The sequence below is a fragment of the Lepidochelys kempii genome, chromosome 13, assembly GCF_965140265.1.
Source record: "Lepidochelys kempii isolate rLepKem1 chromosome 13, rLepKem1.hap2, whole genome shotgun sequence".
Taxonomy (NCBI): domain Eukaryota; kingdom Metazoa; phylum Chordata; order Testudines; family Cheloniidae; genus Lepidochelys; species Lepidochelys kempii.
Genome location: NC_133268.1, coordinates 17121649 through 17136893, shown reverse-complemented (window position 1 = coordinate 17136893; position 15245 = coordinate 17121649). Strand labels below are relative to the sequence as shown.

At 41.3% G+C, this 15245-nt stretch overlaps 1 protein-coding gene across 1 annotated transcript in view; it reads right to left on the bottom strand.

Annotated features, from left to right (window-relative positions):
• Positions 1-4171: 4171 nt before the first annotated feature.
• The window catches only part of KCNB1 (potassium voltage-gated channel subfamily B member 1), a 193288-nt gene continuing 182214 nt past the window's right edge, over positions 4172-15245 (bottom strand). Inside the window, exon 3 of the mRNA XM_073309469.1 lies at positions 4172-7602. Within this exon, the coding sequence (XP_073165570.1) occupies positions 5584-7602 (2019 nt within the window). The 3' untranslated portion in view covers positions 4172-5583. The remainder of the gene's footprint in view (positions 7603-15245) is intronic.

The window sequence follows — 15245 nt, the reverse complement described above, 5'->3', positions numbered from 1 at the left end:
CTGAAACTTGTATATTTAGGAATTTGGATAAATAAATGTTCTCCACAATTCCTGGTTTTGCCCAGGACTGAAGGTGGCAATATCAAAATACAACAATTGCTTGACCCTGCAGTCTTTACTTAGGCAAAACTCCCACTGGGCTTGGAATTTCAGTGGGAGCTTTATCTAAATAAAGAATACACCACCAGGTATTCAGGTTGGATAAGAGCCTGAACTTCCAGTTCTGGTGCTGATCTCAACTCCATCCCTAAAACTTTTGTAGTTGACTCCATCACTAATTATTATGGTGATGGTGATTTCCAAATCTAGTCCCTTCTACACACTGGGCAAGATTCTGATCTCAGCTAAATCAACGTAAATCTGGAAAAACTCCACTGAAGTCAAAGGCTGCAGTTAAGGGTTGAAATCAGTGGAGTTCCTCCAAATCTACACCATTGAACCTGAGATCACTGTCTGGCTCATTCTCTCTTTTTTTAAGAAAACACATCTTAGTTTCCGTGTACTGTCCTTGTATTTTGTTTATTTTTAAGGACAACAAGCAGGAAAATACAAATACATAATGACATCAAAGAGATCCTGTGACCTTTCACAGACCTATTTCAGGAGGGGTGTTTCTGGTGTTCTCAGAACAGAGACATAACAAAAAACACTCAGGAAATCAGCTATGTAAATGAACAACAATAGCTGCTAATATATTATTCTGTAATACAAAAAGAAGAAATTTGACTTGTTTGCCCTATTATAAATTTGCTAAAAATACAGATATATATTTATATTTTATATATATAATATTTAAAATCTGAACAGAAAAATAGACTTTTCCATACATCAGATACTTATAGAGCCAACACAATGGCAAACAGACGGTACAGAGAACATCTGTACTTTAATCAAGAATTATTTAAAGCCATATTCTGCCCAACTGGGTGATTCTAAAGCAATCTAAGCTAATGCTTGGTTCATTTTGGTTACCATAAGTGTAATAATTGATAAAATATGAGAGCTTTGCTAAAGAAATAGATATATGGGATTCTCCACCTCCACATTTTGTGGACTGAGCTATATTGTACAATGTAAATGCCACACAGTTTCCATTGTTTCATCACCTTACCCAGGAATTCTACTATTTGCTTAAAATGAGGTGTTTGAGAAGTCTGGTAAAAATGACTGGAGATAATATTATGCGGAACTTATCAACAGAGAGAACCTGGCATTAGCAACCTTGTTTTCGTAATGAGTTTTAAATATCCCAGTTATTTATTATAAACTGTACCAGCCATAATTCTGTCAAAACATAAATATACAATAGATACAAATATTAACAATACATTACAATTTTACAGAAGAGAATACTGTTTTTCATTAAAAATGTTTATCATATTAGCTGCAAGGGAAGAAAAGGCTACAGTTTATCACAGCCATAGTTGCCAAAGAGACCAACCGCGTAGGGTTTGTTTCTACGTGACGTGCACAGATTAATATTCCCCAGGCCTTTGACACAGTATGATCAGAAGGAGAATATGTGTTCCATTGGCATTCTTTCTTCTTCTTCTTTTCTCATATTGATTCTTGAATCTTTCATAAAATGTGGGTTTCACAGGAGAGTCTGTTTTTGTTTTCCCTTAAATGTACTCAGGTGAAGTTTCTAAGAAAAGGCACTGAGAAATCCACTACAATAAATTACTGTTGTTTTCCTTTGTATAAAGCTAAAAGTCAAAAAATCTTTTCCCTCCTGGTTAAGAAAACTGCACCCATTCCTTCCACAAATATATATATATATATATATATATATATATATATTTTAAAGTTGTAGATTGCGTAAGAGACAAGCAAGAACCCAGACATCATGTGCACACGGTCCTTTCGATTGTGATGCTCTTTGCTGCAGTAGATAAAACTCTATCAGCTTGCTTGACGCATGGTACACAGTAAAGGACCTGAATGCCAGATATTAGCGACTGATCTGCAAACTTTAGTTTGATGCAAGAGATATTACATATTTCCCCTCCAATTTTAGAAGATTAGGGAAACATTTATCAAATGAACTGTAAAATGAAATTGCCCTTTAAATACCTACGGGATTTGGTGAGCATTACGTTATCAAAGCACTGCCTTTTCTTCTGTAATGAGTACAGACTCTCAGTCTAGCGTAGCTTTTCATTTGACAGTAGATTTCCCAGTGCTTACATATATATATATGTCTTATGTACACACACACACACATATATATAGATATATATTTCTTATTCAGACTTTATTTCGTTAAAATAAGTTACTCATATTTCATTTTTTAACTGGGCACAAAATAAGAGCTACATCTTCACGCACAAATAAGAAAGAAATGCTCTTCAAGCATATTATATGCTTAATTGTACATTATTCTCTTTCTATAAGAAATCTATAGGACTTTGGCCATTAAGACTTAAAAGGTAGAAATTTAATGATACTTTTGACAGCCAGTTCAAAAGCGATTCAATAAAATGCTACTTTAATGGTAAGACTAAATAGATGAGATAAAGTGTGTGTCAGATTCGATCACACAAGGCAGAGAGAGGGCCTTTGGTTACAAGGAGAGTTGCACCAGTTGTTTTTATTAAAAAAATGACAATTATTGATCTATACATTTTTGTCAGTGCCATCTATAAACCAAATACATCACTTTAAATGAATGTGTGGTCAACACTACAGTGTATGGCTATATTTAAATATGATCACTTTCTTGATATGTAAAATATGACTTTTTTTTTACATGAAAGCATCAGCTTTAAAAATATTTAAATTGGAAATCACTATTATTTACTTTATAAAAAAGTTATCTTCCCTGAATTAATTTTTTTTATTTAATTTTTTACATTTGTGCTGATGGCAGACATGGCTGATGACTGAAACATCGAGATTATGCCGAGACTGCTCTCTTTAAAATTTCTCGTTTCCACTCTATGGCCTAGCAAACCATAGACTCAATCAATACTTAACGCTTTATCTGCTGGAAAGTCACTTTACTTTCTAATAATTACTCAGTCTTAACAAGTATCTCAGCAACACACTACATTAGTTCCCATAAGTACACTTGTATGTACAATGGGCCAAAGCCTGAAGTCCTTAATCAGGCAAAATGCCCATTCAAATGAATGAGTTTTGTTTGAGTCAAGACTGAGTAAAAACTGACTAATGACCCTCAGGAATTGGCCCTATATAAGTGCTCTGAAGATGCTTCTGTATGGACAGGTACTTTTATTTATTTTGAGTACCTGCTGTGTAACACTTTGCATGGAATGAGGTCTGTTCTCCTGTCACTAGACTAATTCTTGAGGTCCTTACTCAGTTTGTTCTTTCTGTCTTCTCTTTCAGGAAATTTCCCAGGATTCAGCCTTATTAAGAAGTGAGTAAAAACTTTGAGGAAGGACCTCAAGCTTTAACCCAACATGAGGGGAGTAATCTGGATAATTGCTCTGCATACTGAGGGCAGAATAGATCCAAATATGTGTACAGTACTGTTCCAAGTACAGACCTAACAAAGCTATAGTTACAACCCATAACAATTCCTAAAACATACACGTGCTTATTGCTTTCATCTGTACGTGCTGCATTCATTGTTACTGATAGACAGAAGTATAATATAGAGTGGACAGACAGTTACATTCAGGACCAACCAACAGCTATTTTGTAATAGAAAGGAACAAAATGCACCAGACCCAGATAGTTTATCTTCCTAGAGACGTATTCTTTATAAAGTGACACTATGTACCAAGACCTGTTGCATGCAAATAGTTACACATCACAGCAGGTACTCATAAATATGCATCAAACTCTTATTGATATAAGTTATTTACAGTTTAGCTTTACAATAGAAACAGACAACATAAAGTGTTACTATCACAGTTATCACAGGACGGATTGTGTTTTGTTACATGTGTGTAACAAATCACAGCCATAACAGGAGGCACAAATGAAGACAGTGCTTGTTTAAAGTGCTAGATTCTTACACTCTGGTTTGTTATTCCACCTTCACACATAAAAACACCCAAAAATAAAAACAACCCCCCCCAACAGAAAGTGCTTTTTTTTTTTAATATTACAAATGAAAGAAAAATATTTTCTACACAAGTCAAAATAACTTTATAGAAGGACAATGTTTAAAACCTAAGCTGGTTGCTGTTAGTTGCATTTGTTTAAAATGGTCATTTTTAAGAAAAAGATTGAATATTATTAAGCTGTGTGACCTGATTTGCCTCTCACTTATATCTGTTTTATGCTAGTGTAACTTCATTGGTTTCAATGGAGTCACCCCTGATTTCACCATTGGAAGTGACAGCACAATCAGGCCTGTTGTGTATAATTAAATAAGTCCTGTTTTTGCATATTTAGTTAACACTTGCATATCTAGCCATTCAACATCGACTGAGTGCAAAATGCTTCAGACTGACTCGTTCCTCTCCTCCTACTTTATGAGCTAGATTGAAGCTGACCCCTAAGTGACTATGGAAGTCAGAGTGGGAGGGGTACAAGGAGCCATCACTGCCACTCTTTACACTCTGGTGTAGGGGCCAGCTGCAACACAAGGAGTCACAAGCCTAGAATGCCTGGACTCTCCAAACAGGGCAGCTCCTGGGCCCCTGCCTTCTGCACAGAACAGGCAGTATGGGGTACCGGACTCCTAGTAAGAGGGAGCATGTTACACCCTGTAAATGTGTTGAGCTCTCACTCAGGTGCATTCTCCTGCAGAGCCCTGGAAAAATTCTGGCTGAGTCAGCCAAAGCGCCCCTGGAGAGTCTTACTTCTGCACGGTCGCTTCACACTCCCCCAGTGTGGGCTGTGGCTTAGAAGCCCCTCTCTAGCCCCAGATTAGGTATTGGTTTTAGCAGTGGGCAAGTGCAAGTTTCACTACTTTCTAGGGGGCGTTTTAAATTAGATACAAGTGGTGCAACTCACCCTGATTAGATTTCAAAATAAAACATCAGGTCCTACAGTATCTGGAAGAATTAAACACACACAGGGCATATTAATAATTTATTTCTCTCGACCACTGTTATTTTAAATAGACATAAGCTTAGATTTACCCAAGTGTTCCCTGTTACCTTTAGACACTGTATCCATCAGAAAGAAAGATGCAGATGGGGGCTATCTGGAACAGCTGCCCTGAAGCAGCAAGTATTGTGTTTCTAATAACTTTATACCAACCCCAGTAATTTGTTCCGGAGTTCAAATCTGGCTGCCTTTGGTCTCTTCTACGGAAGTAACACAAATCAGATGTTAACACTTCCAAAAGGAGATCCATCGTACAAGGGGAGTGGACATATATATTTGGTCATGCTGACTTCAATGAAGGACATGAAAGGAGATCAAAGCGTGAGCAAGACTTACAATCTTTATTTTCATTGATGTTTGTAGGATGAATTGGGCAACATCCCTATAGTTGTTCCAGAGAAGGATGTTTTCATAAACCCACACCAGGCCTCCCCTCAGACTTTTAGAAACAAGTGGCTTGCTTCAGTCAAAGTTCATGCCATGCAGAAGCTCTCTTTCGTTGTGTTGACTGTAAAGACATTCCTTTTAACGTTCAACAACTTTTTGGAGCACATGTCAGATGCTTTGATCGTGGGTGTTAGCATGTCCTCCACCACCTGGCAATATATGGACCTCAGGTGAAATGTGATTTTCTAGTCTGACAGTCTCCTGATTGCCCTGGGTTTTTCCAGTGATACCTTCCATGGAGTAAATGCAGTTTTGCCCTATAAACTTCGATGAGGTGGGTAAAGCAGCACTCTCTAGATGGTTCTTCTCCATTCTATAAATGTTATCTTTTTGCTTTAGATAAGCACTGTTTGTAATATTGTACTTGGGACTTACATTTCCTGGAGGGGTTGAGTCGTAAAGCAACTGACCTTCATCATCAGTGTCAGCATCTATATATTTATGTATGCTGGCATCATGAAAGTTGAAGGCTATTGCTATCTGCTTCTCTGGCGATGTTGGGGGTGTTCTAGCACTCGCTGTTGTGTAGACAGAGGTTTCTGGACTGACTAAAGATCGATCAGAGAGTAAGGAACTGTCTGCAGCGGCAGCAGCTCCCCTGTCCTTGAGAGCATCTGGATATATTCTGAGTACATTTGATGCTGGTACTAATGTGCTGTTGCCATCTTCCATAAAGTTGACTTTCAGAGATCTTAATTTTAAAGGGTTACTGCCTTTTACGGAACTGTTGGGACTCTCTATGAAAAATGTAGAGCGATGGCTGCCTTCCGGCTTTGGGTTTATCTCCATGAACCTGGTTCCACTTCTCTCTGCCCTGATTTGCTCCTGAATTGGATTAACACCTCCTTTGCAGGGAAGTGTAGCAAGTGGACTGTGGGAGAATTTCCCAGAGTCAGGGAAATCTGTAGCACAACTTATAAAACTGTCAATGCTTGACATGCTCCTCATGTCAATGATCCCGTCAGCATGGGTGGTCAATAAAGGGACCGTAGGGCCAGGAATGGGCTCCATTTCTAGCTCTTCCTTTTGCTTTCCAGGGTGACCTGTGTTTTTAGTGTTGAGGTTTGGCTGTGACTGAGTCTTTGCCATTTTGTTGTACATGTCCTCCAACTGTTGGACATTCAGGTGCTGAGGACTGGAAGAGGACCGGGCCTTTTCTGGAGATCCTTGTTCCCTAGTTTCAAAAGATTTACTGGAGCTAGTTTCAGAGAGTGTTCTCTTGGTCCATTTCCACTTGCTGGGGGACAAATGATTGTCCTGAACTTTATCCTTTTTGCCCGTGCTTTCTCCATTTTTTTCAACCACAATATCCATCAGTTCTACACTACGGGCAAAAGCATCCTTCATATTCATGGAGACAATGCTGCCATTTCTTTTTGCTCTTTCAAGTGCTTCTCTGCGCTTGATGGCTTTCTCCTGCCTCTTCTGCTCTTTGTAGAACTCAGAGAAGTTATTTACTATGATTGGGATGGGAAGAGCAATCACCAGCACTCCAGCAATGCAGCACAACCCTCCAACTATTTTACCTAAGAGAGTTTTGGGGTAGATGTCTCCATAGCCTACTGTTGTCATAGTGATAGTTGCCCACCAGAAGGAAGCTGGGATGCTCTTGAATTTTGTATCATCCTCATCTTTTTCTGCAAAAAAAACTAAGCTGGAAAAGATCATAATGCCCATGGCCAAAAACAAGATGAGTAATCCAAGCTCATTGTAGCTCCTCCTTAGTGTAAAACCCAAGGACTGTAAACCAGTTGAGTGCCTGGCAAGCTTTAGAATTCGGAGTATCCTCATGATACGAAATATCTGAACCACCCTGCGTACATTTTGGAACTGAAGTACACTTTTGTTTGATTCTGTGAGGAAGATAGTGACATAATAGGGCAAGATAGCTAGCAAATCAATAGCGTTCAGGGGGCCTTTGAAAAACTTCCATTTCTTAGGCGAGGATAGGAACCGCAAGAGGTATTCCATTGTAAACCATGCAATGCACACTGCCTCCACGTGGGCAAGCTGAGGGTTATCTGTGGTTTGTCCAAATTCATCCGTGCCTTGTAGTTCAGGAAGCGTATTAAGTGACAAGGCTATTGTAGATAATACAATGAACATGATGGAAATGATGGCCAAAATCTGCAAATAAAAGAAAAACTAGTTAGTTCATCTCAAAAGATATGCTCCAATATTTATCATCATTGTTAATAATATACAGGATATTTTCACTGACATATCTCAGGCTAATTCTGCCCTTAGTTATACAAGTACGGCTCCCATAAATGCAACATAAGAAAATATGATCTTAAAAGTGTTCACTCTGCAAACTGTTTTTAAATGTGTCTTGTATACAAAGAAGGTTGAACACAGATACTCCAAACCAGTTTGCTCATCTCTACCTATTCAAGGCACTTGTATCAGATAGCTAAACTATCTGGAGGATTGTGAGATAATTCAGAGGAGTAGCTTTGTGTTAGCCATCCACAAGGTACCCATTAAAGTCCACCTGTAGATGAGAGCCAGATTTCCATCCAGTTTGGGGATGCAATTGTGTACGCAAACTGCGTGTGTAGTAGTGCACCCCATTTAATGTACAGATAACATAATTGTGTTCATTTGGTAACTGCATGTGCATATGGCTAATAATACTCACTTGCACGTGTATGCCACACACCTCCTGGGTGTAGTGCTCTGTCCCCTCTAGTGGCACTGAAACCACTTAGAGATGAATGAATCTGCTACAGCCTTAGCTAAGGGCCATGTGGCTTTTAACTCATGCAGTAGAGGCTCATGCATTTAGCTCCAGAGGTCTCAGGTTTGATCCCACCCGCCGACAGCCGAGGTCTGTTGGCATTACACTGGCACAATTATACCATATATGCCACATTTTGAAGGACTAAAACCTATGGAAAACTGGCCTGACTGATTTGAAAGCTGATAAAACTTTCTCAAGATTTTTAAAAGAGATCTTAGAATTCCAAAATATTCCATATTTTGCTTGATCAGCTATTCGAACTCATCATCATAGCCTGGGGAGACAGCTAACTTGCCTGTGAAAATCAAATTGCACAACTTTGAGGTCATCAGGTCAGGTCCGCACCCACTTCCAGAGAGCACACCAGCCTTTAGAAACCCATTCTTGGGACAGAGTGCAATGAGAAGAAGAAAATGGCATGGGGAAAAAAAAGTCTGTTCCTGAATCACTGATTGTGAAGAGACTAGGAAGTGGTAGAGTGCTGGATTACTCTATGCTCATTACAATCTTAAGATTGTGTATCTGAGCTGTCCACCCATAGCAGTTGTATACAGGCATTAAAATAGATTACATTCACTTTTTTTTGGTTTCCCTGCTTTCAAGATCTGATGACATTTTCTTTTAACTTATTTGTGGGATGCTCTAGAGTTGACGGACTATCTGAGATCCACTTTCTCTTGGTGATGAATTAATTCTGCTGCTTGCTAACTGGGTGAGAGGATATCTTGTTTCTTGGGCTACTGGCAAAATATGGATGTGCATTTAAAACATACATATTGATGACTATTTTTTATTCATTGTGCAGCAAGGTGATCCTTTATGCTTACTTTTCTGCTGCCCTGCTTTAAAAACAACATAAAGTCAAAAGCTGCATTGGCTTAATATACCACAGTATACAATGAATTATAAAATCCCATGGCAGGACTTCAACACAATGAGTTGAAAACATGACAAAGAACTCCCTCCTTCCCTCACCCACCTCCCCCGCCAATTTGACTTGTTAGAAATGTTAGCCTTGCTGACAATGACACTGTTAAACCAGTGTCAATATGAAAGCATCAAGAACTACCATCAGGAGCATTAGAGAAAGAAACAATCACATTTTCAACTGTAAGCAGTGCAAATACCAGAGCAATCAGGATGCCCCAAGCTTTTGAACACATCCACCTGCATGGACAAGAGCTAAAATGGAACACGGTGCAACCCAAACTCTTGCTGCTGTCGCAGAAGCACCCATTTTCAATCGCACACACTGCACCTGGCTGTTATTCAAGGAGTGAAAAGTGGATCTGTTCTGCAATGCTTGGAGGCATTGCATGAGTTGGGCTGATGCAGTACACTTCAGCTGTGGTTTTGGAACAGACGTAGATTACATATGCCTTGAAAATAAACAGGTAAAAGAGACACTGCCAGGTAATTTTGGCTCAAAAATGTAAATTTCTTTGGGATTTTTTTTTTAAGTGTTAAAACATCCTTTTGTAATTTTTAAAAGTTTTCATGACTTTTTGCAAAACAATGTAATGCAAAACATTTTTTTTAAATTGGCTAAAAAAAAAATCTCCCCTGTAAATTTTGTAACCCAGGCAACTACGTGAAATGGAACAAATCAACAGAACAAATGGTGAAAAGTATATTGGATTTTTACAATTCCACCACTATCAGTAACTAAGGTATTACTGGCAACATAGGTAGGAAACTTCCCCTTTCTAAGTATTTCTTTCTACTGTTGTTAAATATCACTTTATTGTTAGAGAAATGGAAATGCACGAGTCACTAGAGACAAACTACCAATAGGAAACAGCTTAGAAGTGAATGTAAATAGGTGTGTGAACTGAGTGCCAGTCAGAGGTAATCAGGAATACAATCAAACCATGAACAACAGAAAAGAAACAAGGAATAGAAAAGAAACAAACTACCCCAACCCATACACAACTAATTTTTTGTTTTGGTGAACAAGGCGGTGACAAGTGGAGGAAAATTTCACAGAAACATTTTGATCAAAAATATTGGCACACTGAATTATCAAAAAATGAACCCTCAGTTGGCGAGAAGATAATGTCTTCAGTGTCAGCTCTGACTTGGCACTACTTGACAGATTTTAAGGCCAGAAGGGACCACTACTAAGGCCATGGCTGAACTACAGATTTTAGCTGATGCAAGTTACTTCAGTGTGCAGAAAGTGCGGTGTGCACCACGGATAGGTAGCCCCACGTGGCATGTGCTGCCATCCAGTGTGATGCCTTTTGGGAACTTTTCTCAATGTGTTGTGAGGTAGAGATGACTCTTATGGGGATCACTGAGCGCTAGGGGTCAAATTCCCAGCCTGCAACTTTCTCCATCCCATCATGCCATCTATGTCCCATAATTTCGGTGCCTTTTTTTAAAATCCCACAAAACCGCACAGCACTTCTCAGTGTTCGCCATCTCTGACAGAAGCATGGAGCCCACAGAGCTCTGCACTGTTCTCATTAATGCTGCAAATACAGAATGCATAATTCTCCTGTATTTGTAGCCCTGCACGAAATACCACACCGATGGGGGAGGCGGCAACGTCTTCAAGGACAATTTGCTAAGGGACACAAAAAAATCAAGTCAAGGTGGTTTGTGGCATTCACAGAGTAGCTGCAGATGGTGAGCGCTGCTTCTAGGCCTGAGGAATGAGCACTGACTGGTGGGATTGCATCGTAATGCAGGTTTGCAATGACTAGCAGCGGCCACAGAACTTTCGCCACATTCCCGGATCTGTGCGCCAAGCTTGTCCCAGCCCTCCAGCATAGGGACACCAAAATAAGAGCTGCACTGACAGAGGAGAAGCGAGCGGCGATTACTGTGGACGCCCGAAACTCTGGATTGCTTCCGATCAGCGAGAACTCACTTTGGAGTCAGAAAATCCACTGTAGAGGCCATTGTCATGCAAGAGTTTTGGGCCAATAACGATCTCCTGCTACCCAGGACTGTGACTCTCAGCAATGTGCAGGACAGAGTGGATTGATTTACTGCAGTGGGGTTCCTGAATGGCAGCAGGTGATAGATGGCTCACATGTTCCTATTTTGGCACGGATAACCTTGCCACTGAGTACATGAACAGAGAAGGCTCCTGTTCAGTGGCTATGCAAGCATTGGTGGATCACTGGAGACACTTCACCAATATCATTGTGGACTGGGCTGGTCAAGGAAGATGCACGGTGCTTGCATCTTTAAGAATACAGAACTGTTCAGAAAGCTGCAAGCAGGGAGATCCTTTCCCAACCAGTGGATTACCATTGGCAATATTGAAATGCCAATAGTAATTCTGGGGGACCTCGCCCCTCTGGCTCATGAAGCTGCATATCAGCCACCTCACAGCACCAAGGCAAGATTTAATCTCTGACTAAGCAATTGCAGAACAACTGTTGAATGTACTTGTGGTAGATTGAAGGGACAGTGGCAGTGTTTATTCACTAGATTGGATCTGTGAGAAAAGTATCCCAATAGTTAGCTGCCTGTTGTGCCCTGGATAATATTTGTGAAGCAAAGGGTGCAAAGCTTCTGCAGAGGTGGAGCAGCTGTCTGCTGGCTTTAAACAGCCAGACACAATGGCCACTACAAGAGCCCAGCGTGGAGCTACGCAGTTGAGGGAGCACTTAACAGTCAGTCACGGTAGTGCTCTGTGCTGGAATGTTCGCTGGGCCTGGTGCGTTGGGTGCTGCTAAGAATTGTGTAGTGCTTGCTGTACATTTATAAATATGACATGACTGGGTGTTTTCTTGGAGTTATGAGTTATGTGGTACTTGTTGTACATGTCCACGTACTCTTTGCTTTGAGTACCACTGTGCATTCTGCAATACATGTGGTGAACTAGTAAAGACAATTTTATTCTCTCAAAATAGAACTTTATTGTGTGAAAAAAAAAGCAATGTGCAAAAAACCACAGGTGATGTAATGCAAACTTTTGACATAAATTAATGGAGTGGAACTTTAGAAGTGGAAAGGCAACAAGCATTTCTGTCCATTTCAGTGCACAAATGCAGCAGCTACACAGACACCAGCTGACACTTGAGAAGCAAGTGGTGATCTCACTGTGGAAGCTGTGGTTTTCCTTGCTGTTCCCCAGCACAAAGTACCAGGGATAAAGATGTGGGCCGTGATGCCATGTGGTATTTTGGGGGGCCGGGGGGGTGAGGGCAAAGGGACCAGTGACCATGAAGCTGTCTGAGGCCTGAAAAGGGAAAGGAATTCTGGGATTTTTGGATCTGTAGGTCACCAGGGTCTGCAGCATTTGGGTTTGCTGCCTGAGAAGACCCATTTCCCTCTCCTTGTCCTGCTGGGACTCCTGGACCTTTCTGCTGGCTGCCCTTTCTTTCTCCATGTTGTTGGTCATACTGGCCCCCCGACCCCTTTGTTCATGGTCTGATGCACTAGGTTGCAGGATCTCACTGAACGTGTCCTCCCTAGTACTCCTTTTTCTCCGCCTCATCAGGGTTAAGCATTCTGCAGAGGTGGTGGGGGCACTCCTCAGGGCCACCATGCCAGAAGCTGCTGATAAAAACACAGAGATGTACCACTGGATTTACAGTCACAATGTAAAGGGGAAAATAAGTTTCACACCTCCCTTCTCTTATTTCCATAAACATATTTAATAAGAAATGATTACTGAAACTTTAGCTTTGGAGGGCCTCTCCACAGCACCGGTCTCCAGCTCCCAGCCAGGTGAGTATGGCCTGCTAGAGTTAAGTGCACGGGAAGGATTTTCTGTTTCATGAAGCAATAAAATTTCAGTCCCTATTCCATGGGTGTGAGCACAGGGCAATGGCACTGAATACTGGCACTGTTTTCCACAGCCAGTGGTGATTTGAGCTAATATCTAACTCCTGAGGGCAACAAAGGCACAGAGACCACAGCTACTACTGGCATCCTGAAGCCTCCAAGCCTCAGCTGCCACTAGCCTGTTTATTGCAATGGTGTCTGGCAAACTCATTGCAGAGTGGTATGGGACAGTGTCTTTAAAGGCAGCCATCCCTATGGGAGAGGATTGCAGAGAACCTCCATGGAAGTTTCAATCAACATCTCTCAAGAGGATAAAAGGGACTTCCTTATGTACATAAAAGAAGTGCTCTGCATGCCTCCTTCCCCCAACCACCCTGCCTAATCCAACAGGGAAATGAAAAGCAGATGCCAACTCTGTTTCTGTTTCATGTTTCTGTTTGTTGTACTGCTACTTCTCCTTGTGTGAGTAAAACAATGAACAGTCAATACCCGTGTTTTGTTAACTTGGCGATGGGCTGGGTGCCCTCTTTAAATTTACACATGGTAAGGAAAAATGCGTGCACACAGTTACCCAAGTTCCTTTCTTCTTCATCAGGCTCATACGTGCTCATCTGGTAGGACTGACTAGACTGAGGCAGAGTCTTGAACAGGTCCTAGCTCATGATATGGCTGGAGCCTGCTGCTGCGTCTCCCTGCTCCCCGGCCCCTTGCTGTTCATGGCAGGGATCTCTGTCTTGGGCTTCTCCAGGGTATTCAGGGTGGTCTGTGGGGTGTTAGTGGGATCTTTGTCAAAAACGGCATGCAGTTTGTGATTAAAGCAGCAGGTCCACTGGGCACCAGCACATCCAGTGCTGACCTGCCTGTCCTTGTGGTATGCCTGGTGAAGTTCCTCTGCTTTTACACGCCACTGGTACAGATCCCTGTTGTACCCCTTTGCCAGCATCCCCTGAGCAATCTGTTTGTAGATGTCCACATTTCTACAGCTGCACTGCCTCTTCTTCCCACAGGCCCAGGAAATCCAATATCTCCTGTTTACTCCAGGCAGAAGTGTGTCTAGTGAATGGAGCTGGCATGGTTGGTTGGGCAGTTGAGCACAACAAGGTTGAGTTGGTAAGAATGCTTGCCACGCTGAGCAATCAGGAAAAGGCATTTCTAAAACATGCTGGGGGAGGGGAGGAGCTTAAAAAGGGATGAGCCCCCTAGGCAGTGGAGTTTACAACTGTGATCAGAGTAGTCGCAGTTCCATTGTGGGACAATGTCTGGAGGACTGTTAGGGTCAACCCAGGTCATGCAGTGTTTACAGTCACACCATGTTGACTTCAGTTGGTTGACCATGGTGCCACTTCATTCGGGGGGGTGGTGGTATTACTGTGTCACTGTACCTGGGTGCCTATGTCAGCCAGAGACAGATCTTGCTTTCTGTTGTGATATGCACAAATAGGTTGATGCAAGGTGATTTATGTCGACCTAACTTTGTAGTGTGGACCAGACCTTAGTTTGACCTCCTCTACGATACAGACCTCTAGACTTTCACCTAGTAATACCTGTAGTGGATGAACTATTCTTCTCTTCTCTTCTATATAAATGAAATGTAAGCCCAATAGCTTGTGGGATGAACTAGGACATAACTTTTAGAAAGACTGTGAGCTTCCCAAGTAAGTCAGCTGTAGAGAGCAGAATGGAACCTAGGCATTCTGGATCCTAGTCCCCTACTGCATAAAGAACTGCAGTAAATCATAGCTGGGGAATCTAAGCAAAAGAGCAGTACATGATAGCAATGGGAATGTCCACAAAGGATGGAAGAGGTGCAAAAAAGAGTCAGAGGAAGACCAAAGGGCTGAAGGGGCACAGAGAAGGCTGTGAGAGCACTGAATGAGACCAGGGAAGATTAGGAGAAAGGCATCCATGCAGAGGACTGGTGTACAACAAAAAGTTTGGAAGAATGCTGGGATGAGGAGACACATTCAGAGAGGCATAGTGGAAGCACAGGAAAAAAGCTCAAAGAATTACGGGAGCAGTAGGTTCCAAATTCAGACTCAAAAGTTGAAGTCAGATATTCCAAGAGGAAATGGAATGAAATCCAGAATTTTACTATTTCAGTATTGTTATTTATTTAGTAAAAGTGCTTTCTCAAAGAGCAAATAAATGGCATTGTAAATCAGTGAATAATTTCAGGTAAGACTGTTTTAATGTTTCTTGTTGTGATTTCTTTGGTTAGACCCAACATTTCTGAATGTGTTTGGGATGTTTTAAATGGTAATTCCTCATTGCTTGATGGGTT